We start from the raw sequence: 13,331 nt of genomic DNA on the forward strand, positions 1-13,331 counted from the left end.
AGTCAGCTCTGAGGCCTCTGCTGCTGAACGAAGGAATCTGGTTTGTTTGGGTTCTATAATGGAGACACTGCATCAACTCCTGCTCTGAGATCCTGGCCAGCCGGCTGAAAGCGGGCTTCTGGGGTTTTGTTTAGCTTCTGTATTTGTTAAAATGTTTCAAACTGCAGGCTCAGAGGCCTGCAGCGGCAGGCGGGGAACGTTGGTTTCCTCCGTCACTGAGGCAAGCAAGCCTCATGTTAGTTTCAAGCTGCCTGGCTGCCAGCCACCATCTTGGCTGACAGTTAATTTGCATATCTCGCTGATTAGCCAATGAAAAGGGTAGCGGTCATACGCCAATTACCATGTTTCTCTTTTATTAGTGTAGATATCTCTTCTCTCCCACTTCCCCTTACCCCACCCCACGAAGTTTCCTTTGATCACCATCCAAAGCTACATACCAAACTTCTATGTTGCCATAACCATCTACACAAAGTTATTATTGTAATTTTTTCAATTTTTCTGAATTTCTTATATACTGAAAGAAATTCAGAAAAATTGAAAAAATTATTGGATCACGGTAAATGCTACTATATAACTTTGAGCTTTAAAACTAGGCTTTTGAAATCTATTATTTTCACTGCAGCAGCTACAACATGCCTAGCACAAAATTTGAGTTTAATAAATATTTGATAAATGAATGAATGAGTGACTTAGCAAGCTAATTATATATTTGATATCAGTTTTATTTTAACTGATTTGAAAATGTGTTTGAAAGAGAAAGATGATCAAAAAGATTACAAAAATGATGCTGTATATGGATGTTTGTGTACATATAGTTATTGTTATTGTTATACTATGAAATAGCATCTATAATCTCAGGAGGTTAAGATTTGACAAGTCATGCAAATCTATGTATATAAAAGCCTAAGTGATCATTACATCTGAACAACCAGAACAGCCAGTCAACCAGTCACTATGATGTGCATTGGCCAGAGGGTAGATGCTCAGTGCAGGAGCTGCCCCCTGGTGGTCAATGCACTCCCAAGGCCAAACTCCAACTGCCCCTCCCCCTAGCTGGCCTCCCAATAGCCCCCATCGAGGGGCCAGCTGGCCAACCTACCGTGGCCCCTCCCCCAGCTGGCCAACCTCCCATAGTCCCTCCCCGCAGCTGGCCAGTCCCCTGATAGGCCTTGATCACTGACCAGGCGAAGGGACCCTACCCATGCACAAATTGGTGCACCAGGCCTCTAGTATATCCATAAATAGTAAAATAGAAGTGCATCAGGTTCTAAGCACTACACTAAACCCTGAGGATACAAAGTTTAATAAGAACAAGCTTCTTTGGAGGAGGAATTGAGTAGAGTTAAATTACTTAGGGTGTACCTGGAGGGATGGTATTATCAAGCTAGAATTAGAGACATAGTAAGCAGGATCTAAAATGAAGCCCCAATGTAGGCCAGAGTAAGGATACCTGAATGATGTCAGGAACCATAGGGGGAAACCCAGGAGTTAGTGCCACAGGTTTGTTTAGTGTTAGATTGGAAGAGAAGACAAGCAAGAAGAGCATCTGGTCACAAAAGCCTGTATCTTCCTACACACATCACAAGAACATGTACGATGAGGTTATTCCAAGTGCATCTCTGCTCTGCCGAGAGAGAAGTTCATCTGGAATCTGGGCTCCTTGAAAATGTCTTAGTAACTGTAGAAACTATGGGAAACCCTCAGATTTTGGAGTTTACATAGTTATCATCATGGTCATCTTTATTTAAAAAGGTACTTATTTCAAACTAATGGAGCATATCTCTGTATTAATGAAACAAACATAAAATTAAAAGGGGTAGCTCCTTCCCTAGAGATAGCACAATCATAGTATTGACACTAAAGAGAACTTGAGAATTGTCAGGACATCAAGAGATAGACATCTTTTAATCCTCATCCTGTCTTTATAAGTGCCTTCCCACATACCCATTATTCTTGCACTTAGCAAAATATCTGACACCTAGTAGGTGTTTCATAACTTGTTGTAATTAATTAATATGTTAATTAATTTAATTGATATTTTATTTGTTTGACTTTATATGGTTAATTGAATACTGAAATTGACATAATTTATGTCAATTTCATATATAATGTTAATTCCACATATAATACATTGTGGAATTCCATCTATTCATTTCATGTTCAGCAAGCTCATTCTTTTTGTTTTTATTTGACTTTGTTTCTATTAGTTTCTTATTTCATAAGAAAAGTTATTGTTATTGGTACTCATTTTCTTATTTGTAATTATTACTGTTACATAGTTATTAAACATCAATTGTTTACCAGTTGTAATTTAAACATTTAATTTTATCAGAAGTTAAATCTCCGATAAGAGTCTCTCATGTTTTTAACAAAGATTTTATGTCTATTCTTAGTCCAAGTCTTTGTCTATATTTTACCCTTTGTTCTATATTTTTTCAACTATATAATTAAAGCCACAATGTATTATGGGCATTTGAGAAGAGTTACAGTCAGCAATGAATATATATTCTGAATATGCCATAGTTTCTCAAATATTGTGATGGTAAAATAAATTGATGCACTAGCCATGAAGGCAATTTGGCAAGGTCTATCCACATTTTAACTATACATACAACATTTGACCTAGAAATTACAGGTCTTAGGAACTTTTGTACTCATACAGGTACATACTTATACTTACATATAAATTATATAAGTACAAGATTATTCACACTAGCACTATGCAAAATATTCAACAATTGAAAACTGGTTAAGTAAATTATTATACATCCATAAAATTAAATATGTAGCTGTAAAAAACAAGACATGAGAAAGCTCTCTATGTCCTGATTTTGAACAATTTATATGGTATATTGTAAGTGAAAAGAATCAAGATGCAGAACAGTGCATAGATTATATCACTGTTTATGTGTGTGTTTTTAAAAAGTGGTGGTAGAGGATAATATTGTTTGAGTGTAGAAAATGTCTTTGAAAGGATACATTAGAAATTGATCATAGGATGTGAACTGGATAACTAGGGAGAGACTAGCAAGAAAATATGGCAGTATACTCATATATTTGTAACTTTACATGGTGTGAATACATCTATTTCAAAATAAAATAAAACTTTAAAAATAACAATAAGCACCAAACTTTTTATATTAAACAATTATATGTTTTCAAGCATCATGTTATCAAGTGTTTTGACAATTTTGATCAACTAGTTTTTATAGCTCTTTTGTAATAAAAACAATGCACACTGTGAATTATTTGTAAGAATTATGGTTCTCCAAAATTATGATAGAAAGGGACACAGAGTGATTTTATGCTTCATATCTTTGAAAACCCAAAGCCACTGGAGTCAGACAGGCAGACTCATTTGAGGTTAAAAAAATATCAAAGACTTTTCATTCATAAAAAGACAAAATAGCCAGTTATTGATAATAGAAAGATTCATTACAGAATCTATATAACTACTCTGAATCTGGAACATCATATAGAGGCAGAATTAAGAAATGCTGTTATTCTGTTATTTCACAAAGAAACTGATGCATAGATATCTAGTTATCCTAGCTAACTTTATGCAAGTAGTTGTAAAATTTATAAATTTCCAAACTTTTTGTAGCACTCTGGCTATTCGTGTGATACAAAGTAGAAAACTTACTTAACTATTCCCATGAAACAGTCAAAATTTATATATAATAAAATTATTATCCCCAATAATTGCTAGAAACCTCTTTATTTTGGTTACCTTAAGTTGACAATTAACAGATGTCTTATCTAGGAATAAAAGGATTTCAATGAATGAGAGTAGCACTCTTTTAATCTATAAATTTTGTTAACATTTTATCTGTTTTTCTGATGAAATATTTCCAGACAGAAGACTTCTAAACGACCAAAAATCCCAGTCCTTCCTCTGCTAAATGATACTATTTCAACCCCCACAAACACCAAAAATGTAATAAAGGGAACAATAGAAGTCAAAAATTATATTAGACTAGATGCCTGATGCAAGAAATTCATGCAAGGGGCTTGGCCCCTTGCAGCCTCACCTTCCTCTGGAACGTCATCCAGACAGTCGTTCTGCTGTTCGGTCTAATTAGCATATTAGCTCTTTATTATATAGGATTCTGAAAACATTTTGCCAAAGTCTGACTGACAAAAAAGGTACTGTCCACATAGAAATTTTAATCCTACCTAATAATAGACAAACATGGTAATTGACCATACCTTTGCTACACCTCCCATTGGCTAATCAGCATGATATGCAAATTAACTGTCAACAAAGATGGTGGCTAATTTGCATATATTGGCTGGGAGAGGCCGTAGAAGGAAGCCAAGCAACGGAGCCGGAGCCGAGGTAGCGGGGATGGGCGGGGTAGGAGCCACAGAGATGGGAACAAAGCCCTATTCTTGCAGGAATCCTCCTGCAACGGGCCTCTAGTAATGTTATCACAAGCCTATATTAGATCTTTTATATATGCTGCTTTACTTAATTCTCACACAAAATTAGGAGGAAGATATGATAGTTCTCATCAGAGAAGTGAGGGATTAGTACATTAAGTAACATCTATATATTGGCCTATACGTACAACAGATATGTTTCTATATTTGGGTATTTATAGGACTTATTATATTTATTTCCTAGATGTCATTATGAGATCTGTTTTGACCTGAACTTCTGCTTGATATTTACAAATGTAATATAACTTAGAGGGAACAAATAGCAATGGTGTTGAAATTTAGAGCAGAGAGGAAGGAAACTAAAAAATGACTTTGTTGAAATTTAATCCTACGGATTCTCTACCCTTTTGACTGTGTAATGTATGAACTCATCCATGGAATTCAAGCAAATTTAGAATCTGTTTAGAGAAGATGGTCAAATAAAATGAACCATTGTGTATAGTGTCTGCAGAGTACAAAAAGCCTTTGAAATAAGAGCAGTGTTGGAAACTCTGAGTATAAAAGGAATTAAAGAAATGTATATTGGTACCATGATATGTCCTTTCTTAAAATTTATGATCCCAAAAAATAAAGTCAATTCATGTTGCTGTGGTGGTGTTGGTGTTGCTGTTGTTAGAATCTGAACAAGGCTACCTCTCCACGGTGCTTCGACAAAAGAAACAAAATCGAGAGTCCAGGAGAGAAGCATCACAGCATAATGTCAATAACGCTATTTTATAAGGTGGCATTACACATGGAGTTATCATGGGAAGATGTTTTATGTTATGCCATTATAAATTAAAAATACACAATGCAGTGACACATGTGTTACACTTTACACCTATGGTGATTGCTTCACAAGTTTTAGTTGTACCTATTCGTTATGTTATTATTTACATTCAAATGAAATCTGAGAAAAAAATAAGACATTTTTGCTGTTTCTGTACTGAATATAGAAGGCTGTTCCACCTCCTTCAAAGAGAAAAACTAAACATATTTCAGATGAGCCTGTGATGTCCAAAGAAATACACACAACATGATGTAATAGAAAGCAAGCCGACTTGTAGGCCAAAATATCCCATTCAATATTAAGAAATAAAAGCTCTTTTCTCTCTCTCTCTCTCTCTCTCTCTCGTTTTAGCATCATAGTCAGTTTCTGGAAATGTTCTTGGTTCCTCAGTTCCAGAGGCTAGAAGTCCGGGATTAAAGTGTTGGCAAGGTTTTCTTAGTCTACAGCCTCCTGCCTTGGCTTGTAGATGGCCATCTTCTCCCTGTGTTATCACACAGTCTTCCCTCTGTTCATGTCTGTGTCCTAATCTCCTCTTTTTATAAGGTCACTCACTAGTCATATTGGATTAGGGCGCACCCATCTGACCTCATTTTACGTTTAGTACCTCTTTAGAGGCCCTGTCTTCAAATACAATCACATTTTGAGATACCAGGGGTTAGAACTTTAACATATGGATGGGGAGGAGGGGTCACAATTCAGACATAACAGACCACATATTTGGAGTAATATTCTTTGAGTTTATTGAGTTTGTTCCTGCTTGTACTCAAGGTCAATCTACTATTACTCTATGGTACAGAAATTAAATGTAAAATGTCTAGAACATAATCATGAGTAGTATTACTGAGCACCTGGTGAAGCACTCTCCTTTGAGGAATACAGAACAGCCTCAACGGCTGTAGCTTTGAAAAGCACATTATACAATCTCTGATACATAGTCTTAGTTGAATCTGTTTGTTTAATAAAAATGAAGTGAACAAACAAATTAACTGGCCAACTGGTCTAGTTTCCTAAGAATGCCCTCACTGAGCCTCATGTTATAACCACGGTATTGTAGGAAGCGGCTTTAGGGAGTACAGCATGTAAAGATACAGCTTTGGACAGGATTTACATCACCGTGTGTGAGAATTGGAACCTCTCTAATCCACCAGAAATCAACTGTCGCTTTAAGGAGCCAACACAACAGGAAAGGTTGAGCTAGTCAAATGATTCAATGAACTTCCTTTTGATGCTCTCTTTTAAGCACTAAACTAAAAATCAGTTAAACCCTTATGGATAAATAGTGTTTTATCCACTTTAATATCTAATCTTCCAGTTTGATTTTATGGCCAAACATATTATTATTTTTCTGATCTACAGTCCCACTGGCATCGCTTTCATTCATGATGTGACTTTCATGTACCCAGCAAGCCTTTCAGATAAGGTTTCCAAATGGTCATCTGCGCTGGAAGCAGATACCACATTCTTTATGAGAGTTTCACAATGTAATAGGTTCTTGTCACTATATTAATGAAATCAGAGCTATTCTCTCCATATCCTGGGAAAGTTGGGGTTTCTTTTCCACTTTTTTATTATAACAGTAAAATAAAAGTTGGAAAGAGACTTTAAAAGTGCCATGGAAAAAATTACAAGGTAAAGACGAACTTTTTTTTCAATACACAAAGAATTACCTTTTTACTATTGTATTTCTATTTCAGTCTAGATAATTCAAATGATCTGCAACCACATTTCAACCAATACTGGGTTAATAAAGTGCATATTGTTCAAATCAGACATTGCAACCCTAGTCACACCAATCTATAAAGCAATCTATACTAATACAAGGGTAATATGCTAATGAGACCAGAAGTCTTCCAGATGTCCATCCAGACAAAGCCACAGTGGCAGGGCGCCGCCGCGGGAATGGGAGTGGAGGTGGAGGCTGCGCCGCTGCCCCTTTCACAGAGGCAGTGTGGAGAGGTCTTGGTGTGGGCTGGTCCAGCGCCACGACCCTTTCACAGAGGCGGTGCAGGAGAGGGGGCTGTGCGGGACAAGCCTTGGTGCTGCCCCTTCTGTGGAGGCGGCATGGGAGAGGCTGCGGTGGGGGCCCGGTCCTGGCCCCACGTCTCTACAGAGGCTGGACAGGGTGTGACCTGCTGTGCCTCAACCTCCCACAGTCCCTACCCCAGCCAGCCTGGCCACAGATTGTCCCACCAGTGGGCAGGAGGTGGGGCCAGCACTAAGAAGTGAGTGCCGAGGGCTGGCAGCCATGGAAGCTGACAGTGGCAGCAGCAGCAGGTGATGGGGGCAGCGCCTTCCCATGATTGGCCCGGTCGCCTCCTGCAGGGAGCGGGCCTAAGCCATCAGTAGAACATCCCCTTAGGGCTCCCAGACTGTGAGAGCGGGCAGGCCGGGCTGAGTGATCCCACCCCCAGTGCATGAATTTTCGTGCACCAGGCCTCTAGTATCTATAATAATGAAAGGCTAATATGCAAATGGTTTTCACTTCCTCATGCCATAACAACTGATCAGTAGGAGGTTGTATCCCAGCCCAGCCCTAGCTTGGGACGTGACTGACACTGTGTCTCCACCCGGCACTGGCTGAGGACGTGACGTGCCTGCGAGGCTTGATGGGGGTGGGGCCGGCAGGGTCTGGGTCTCACGTGATGTTGAGGTCCATGTGGGTGAGCAGAGATTTGAATCTGGCGCACCCCAGACTCTGACAGGAGGGAGGAGGGAGCCGGAAACCCGCACCCAGGACCCACACACCAGGGCAGTGGCAGTTAGTGGCGATCAGGCTGGCAGGGGAGAGCAGTTAGGGGTGATCAGGCCTGCATGCAGAAGCAGTTAGGGGTGATCAGGCAGGGGGACAGGAGAGTGGTTAGGAGCCAGCGATCCCGGTTTGTGAGAGGGATGTCTGACTGCTGGTTTAGGCCTGACACCTGTGGACATCCCCCGAGGGTTCCCGGATTAGAGAGGGTGCAGGCCGGATTAGAGAGGGTGCAGGCCTGGCTGAGGGACCAACCCCACTCCCCATGCACGAATTCCATGCACCGGGCCTCTAGTATAATATAAGGGTAAAATGGTGATTAAGTTACTAGTGGTATTTATTTATTACATTTAATTTATTTTAGGGAGGGAGTTGTCACATGGGGAGGAAGTGTCTACTAGAATCTGGTGGATAGAGGCCAGGAATGCTGGTAAACATCCTATAATATGGAGGGCAACCCTTTATAACAAAAAATTGATTAGTGATGTTTAGATGTGCCTTTTTCCTTAGAAACTACCACAACCTACTATGGCTATCAAAGGTCCATCTTTCAGTTCTCCTTCCTAAGAAAGATTGTTCCCAATAGTGATTGTCAAATTATTTTTTCACATATAATTGTTTTTAGCTTGATGTAGATAACTTTTACTTAAAAAATAAATAAAATATACAAAAGGACCTTCAAGAAAGAGCATTTCAAGACAGCCTTGTTTGGATACAACATTTAGGTATTTAGGTATATTTTTTTGTAATCTAATAAAACTCACATAGTATTTGGATTCGGAAGTTTTACTCATCTTCAATTTTGTTTAAATGCTTTAAACCAAAAATTTTGAAAAGAGCCTAAATGAAGGTCAGGAGAAAACAACAGGGATTAATAGAATGAGGATTGTGAAGTATCTTGATTAAACCAGACTTCCTCACAGTATTGGACTCTAGCTTGCAAAGTTGTTATATGACCAACTATATCATGCTGAGGTAAATCCTCTATAACCACCAGGATGGTTTATGATGTCGGCTCAGTATTTCCATTGTCTTACTCCCTTGCATAATTTATCCTTTGGGTCTTTATTCACATTAATATCCTAGGGGGTGTCTTGCACATGATTGTTGCCTACTGCTTCCCAAATGTTTTTCAGATATGTTTTCTCATCTGCTACCAACAACTTTTCTTCTACCTATCTTTGTTTTACAAATAAACAAATATCTAAGGAAGTAGCAGTAAATCCAGCAGTAAATATTTCTCACGCTATCATCTTTCCTCTTTACTCCATTGCCACCTAACAATTTGACCCATCTTCTGCCCATTTCCTAATGAAGTTTCTTTTTTGTTTGTTTGTTGCTAATTTGTTTTATATCTCTTTATATAAAATATCTTCCTTTTATAAATGGGTAATTAAAAAAGATGAGCTTAGCTGGTGTGGCTCAGTGGATTGAACATTGTCCCATGGACCAAGAGATCTGGGTTTAATCCCTAGTCAGGGCACATGCCCAGGTTGCAGGCTCAATTCCAAGATGCAGGAGGCAACTGATCTACTAATATGAATCTCTCTCATCATTGGTGTTTCTATCTCTTTCTCCCACTCATTTCCTCTCTACCTAAAAATCAATAAAACTATTTCAAAAAAAAAAAGATGAGTCCATTTATAGTAAAAGCATAGCCTCAAGTAAGACATTTAAGGATACCAATCTAAAAGTCACTATCTGTGACGTAATAGTATAGCTATTACTGATTGCCGTTACTACTTATCTACCTTTTCCCTTTCAGCTTCTGCTGCCAAGTTTAAATCTGAACATAGTGGTTTTCAGGCAGGGGCTTACTGGTTCCTTACCCTGGATTCATTCTTGTCAGCCATGGAAAAGTTACTTAATCTACCCATGTCTCATTTTCCCTCCCTGTGAAATAAAGATGATGATAATAATATAAATAGTTCTCACTTTCTCATTGAAAAAATTATATTAGATAAGGAATGTAAAGTTCCTTAGAATAGCATAGTCCCTACTAGAATGTAAGCACTAAGTAATCGTTGTTTATTGTTTTTGGTAGCGTAGTATCCTGAAATGTAGTTTTATAAATTTGTTCTCAAAAGATTTAGATTTTGTCAATAAAAATGAGCAACTCTTAAGGTCATATTAAAGAAATTTCCATATGTGTGTATCTAGTGTTCTAGTTCTCTGCCTACCTAAGGTAAACTTCATAAATCAATATTTATTGAGTAACTTCTATATGCTTTTATAGGCTTCCTTATAGTGGTCCTCAACTGGGGATAACTTTAAATGATCAAATATTTTTCATCATCACCACTGGCAAGTCTTACTGAGGCCAAGGATGCTACTAAACATCCAAGAATGCAGGACAGCCCCACAACACAGAATTATCCAACCCTCAGGTCAACAGTGCTTCACGGTTGAGGAACTCTGCTCTTCTGGAAAGAGAAGAAGTACAAGATGTCATCATTGCTAGCAGTTTCAGTTTTGTTAGAAAATGCCTATCAAATAATAGAAATGTATTTAGAATGATACCTGTTAACACTGAAAGAGTTATGCTAGTTCGTCTTGAGAACTGGTTGGATTCATGAGAAGGTGTCTGAATATGGACAAAACTGTATGCTTAGATAAGTCACAGTGGTCTTGAAAATATACCTTAAAATCCTCTGTTTTATAATAATTTAATATGAAAATTAGATATTATATTTCACTACCAGCCATATTATTTCTTTAAGCTACTTGTTGAAGTGGTACAAATTATTGTTGTTTTTCTTTGAATGAAGATTACATAGATATCTAGAGTAGGAATGCAGGTTTAAGCAACACAAGTTTATATTGATATTCAAGTGGGCATCATCAAATGGTATTTATTGATTGGTAATTTTTAATGTATATTAAAATATTCTAATTTTCACAGTAATTTGAATTAAGTGATTTCATGTGAGCATAACTAATACCAATGGCATTTGCCTTTAGTCACAATTATTTGTTCTTGTTTTCTTACTCAACATGAAATCATTCTCTTTTTTACCTGAACATTTTCCTTTGACAATCTCAAACCTATGTATCAAAATGGCATGTTATGTTGGACTTTTCTGATAAATTTTTGGTAGAGATAGTTGTGTGTGTGAGAGTATGTGTATGTGTGTATTTAGGTTTCCACTTAAAGTTCAGTGCCAAAGCTAGAGTACTTATACATTTTCTAAATGTGTTTTAAGCAATAAGTTGTACAACATTTTTAGAACATGTGTTAAGCTATTTCTCTAAGAATGAAGCTCTTAACAAAACATAAGCACTCTGCATGAGATCTTAGCAGCAAAGTGCTTAAAAGATAAAGTAAGAATTGGTACCATGGGAAGAACACCAGCTGTAGAGCGCACAGGTCCATTATGAGAAGTATGGTGGTGGGTAGGGAGAAAATGATTTAATCAGGAGTAAAACCAATTTTATTATAAGGGCACGCAGGGGGTGTGGCACCATAGTGAGAGGGACATTTCAAAATATCTGACAGATTTCAACAATGTGAAAACCCTGTTCTTTAAAGTGACAGTAAACCCCATCAGGTCTCCCTTTTTGATGCTATTGTTAACAGTTGACTGTTTAAAGCTGGCCTGCTAAGATGCTGTCGTCCTATTTCAATAGTGTGTAGTCAAATAAAAGACTAATTGTTGAAATACAATCAATCAAAAATGATTGCAGGGCAGAAGGAAGGTCTCCTCTGCTGACTTTGTTGTGGATCATGTTATTGTGTTATGAGTGAGGTAGGAATGGAGAGTAAAAAGGGAGAAAAAGAAGTAGCCTGTCTGAAATACGCATACCCACCTTCATTCCTTCTCATTGCAAGCATCCTGGTGAGCAGGAACATCACTTACTAGCCCTGGAAATAATAAAATAATAGTCCATTTAGAAAAAAGATCTGATAAGGATTTCAGCTAATATTTTTAAAAGGACATGAACAGTATTAGCAAAACAGCTCATGCAGAGATTCCCTACAGTGACAATTCTCAGCTTTTTTTTTATTTTTACAATTTCCGTACAAATTCTTCTCTGCATTGAAAAACTGATACCAAGAGGGCATGTGCATGTGAGCCTAAGACATTGGTAAAGAAACAAAATTCCAGTTGACCAAATACCTGTTAAATTCTTGCCAGGATATTCAGCTTTTCAGTGAACCCTCAGGTTGTCTGAAATGAGTAGCTTTAGTTTTCATTAAGCCCAGAATCCAAAATCTTTCCCATGTCGCATGTTTGGAAAGACAAATACTATGGATCAGCTGCAATGCTTTTGTGCCTGTGTCCTTTTAGCTGTATGGAAGGATGTCGTTTTCAGACCCTAGTCTATCACTTTTTGGGTGAAAATGATTCCAGGCTTTCATATTGAGGGCAAAAGGGGAAAAAAATAATAACCTGACATCCCTTTATTTACTCTAAAAACTTCATTTTGGCATTTACTGTCTTGCATATGTAAACGTTTCAGCTCGCTCAGGCTTCCCAAGCAAGCATTTCCGTTGTTTCTGAGAGGAGTTGGTAAGCGCTTGTGGTTTGTCTTTCGTGTGTTATCATTTCTGACAGCTTTGCATAGCCTGCGTGGGCCAACAGGGGTCTGTCTAATATTGTTTCTGGGCACATTTTCCTCCATGAGATGAGAACTAAAAAAAGATATTTTTGAAGCAGTAAGAAGGAATTAATATCCTTTCTCACTCAGTATTCTATTCCTTGCTGACTTTATATTCAGAAGAGAAAGAGAGAAAGAGAGAGAGAGAGAGAGAGAGAGAGAGAGAGAGAGAGAGAGAGGTGTTAGCCATTATTCCCTTGTACATAGCAAGGCTAACACATGTAAAGCAATAACTCATTTTCTATTGCCATGTTTAGCATATGTCTCCTGTTGGCTCAGCAAGGCCTTTAGGCCGGTCCCTTGAGCCGGCCATCATTGGCAACTCTTAGCCCCTCGGCCTCAAACCCAAATAGCTTTGAATCACGTTGAGCTGTGATGCTAATTTTCATACTGCTGCATTATGGGAATAAATGTATCTGACATACTGTGTCAATGGTGCTGTCTCTTTGTGTGTCTTGTTTTTTTGTTAGCTGCATTCCTACAGATGGTATTCCATTGAAAATGTTCCCTTCCTACGGAAAAAAAAAAAGAGAGAAAGAAAAAAAAATGCACAGCACCAAACCTCTAGGTGCAGAAGGCTGTTAACGGTTGCTGATGATAGTAGGCAAACATTAACATAATAATTAGTGTCTTGTAATTGTTTCATTAAAACCAGTTGTTCCATTTCTCCTCGTGTTTTCCCAGAAGAGAAGCTGAATTTGGACGACAGCCAGTGGGAGGACATCCACGTTGTCACCGGAGCACTGAAGATGTTTTTCCGGGAGCTGCCTGAGC

The 13,331-nt window shown here is 38.1% G+C and overlaps 1 protein-coding gene across 1 annotated transcript in view; it reads left to right on the plus strand.

Moving 5' to 3' along the window:
• The window catches only part of ARHGAP15 (Rho GTPase activating protein 15), a 701,147-nt gene that overhangs the window by 529,943 nt on the left and 157,873 nt on the right, over positions 1–13,331 (plus strand). Inside the window, exon 12 of the mRNA XM_015567142.1 lies at positions 13,242–13,329. Within this exon, the coding sequence (XP_015422628.1) occupies positions 13,242–13,329 (88 nt within the window). The remainder of the gene's footprint in view (positions 1–13,241; positions 13,330–13,331) is intronic.

This window comes from Myotis davidii, unplaced genomic scaffold (genome assembly GCF_000327345.1).
Source record: "Myotis davidii unplaced genomic scaffold, ASM32734v1 scaffold560, whole genome shotgun sequence".
In the NCBI taxonomy this organism is placed as follows: domain Eukaryota; kingdom Metazoa; phylum Chordata; class Mammalia; order Chiroptera; family Vespertilionidae; genus Myotis; species Myotis davidii.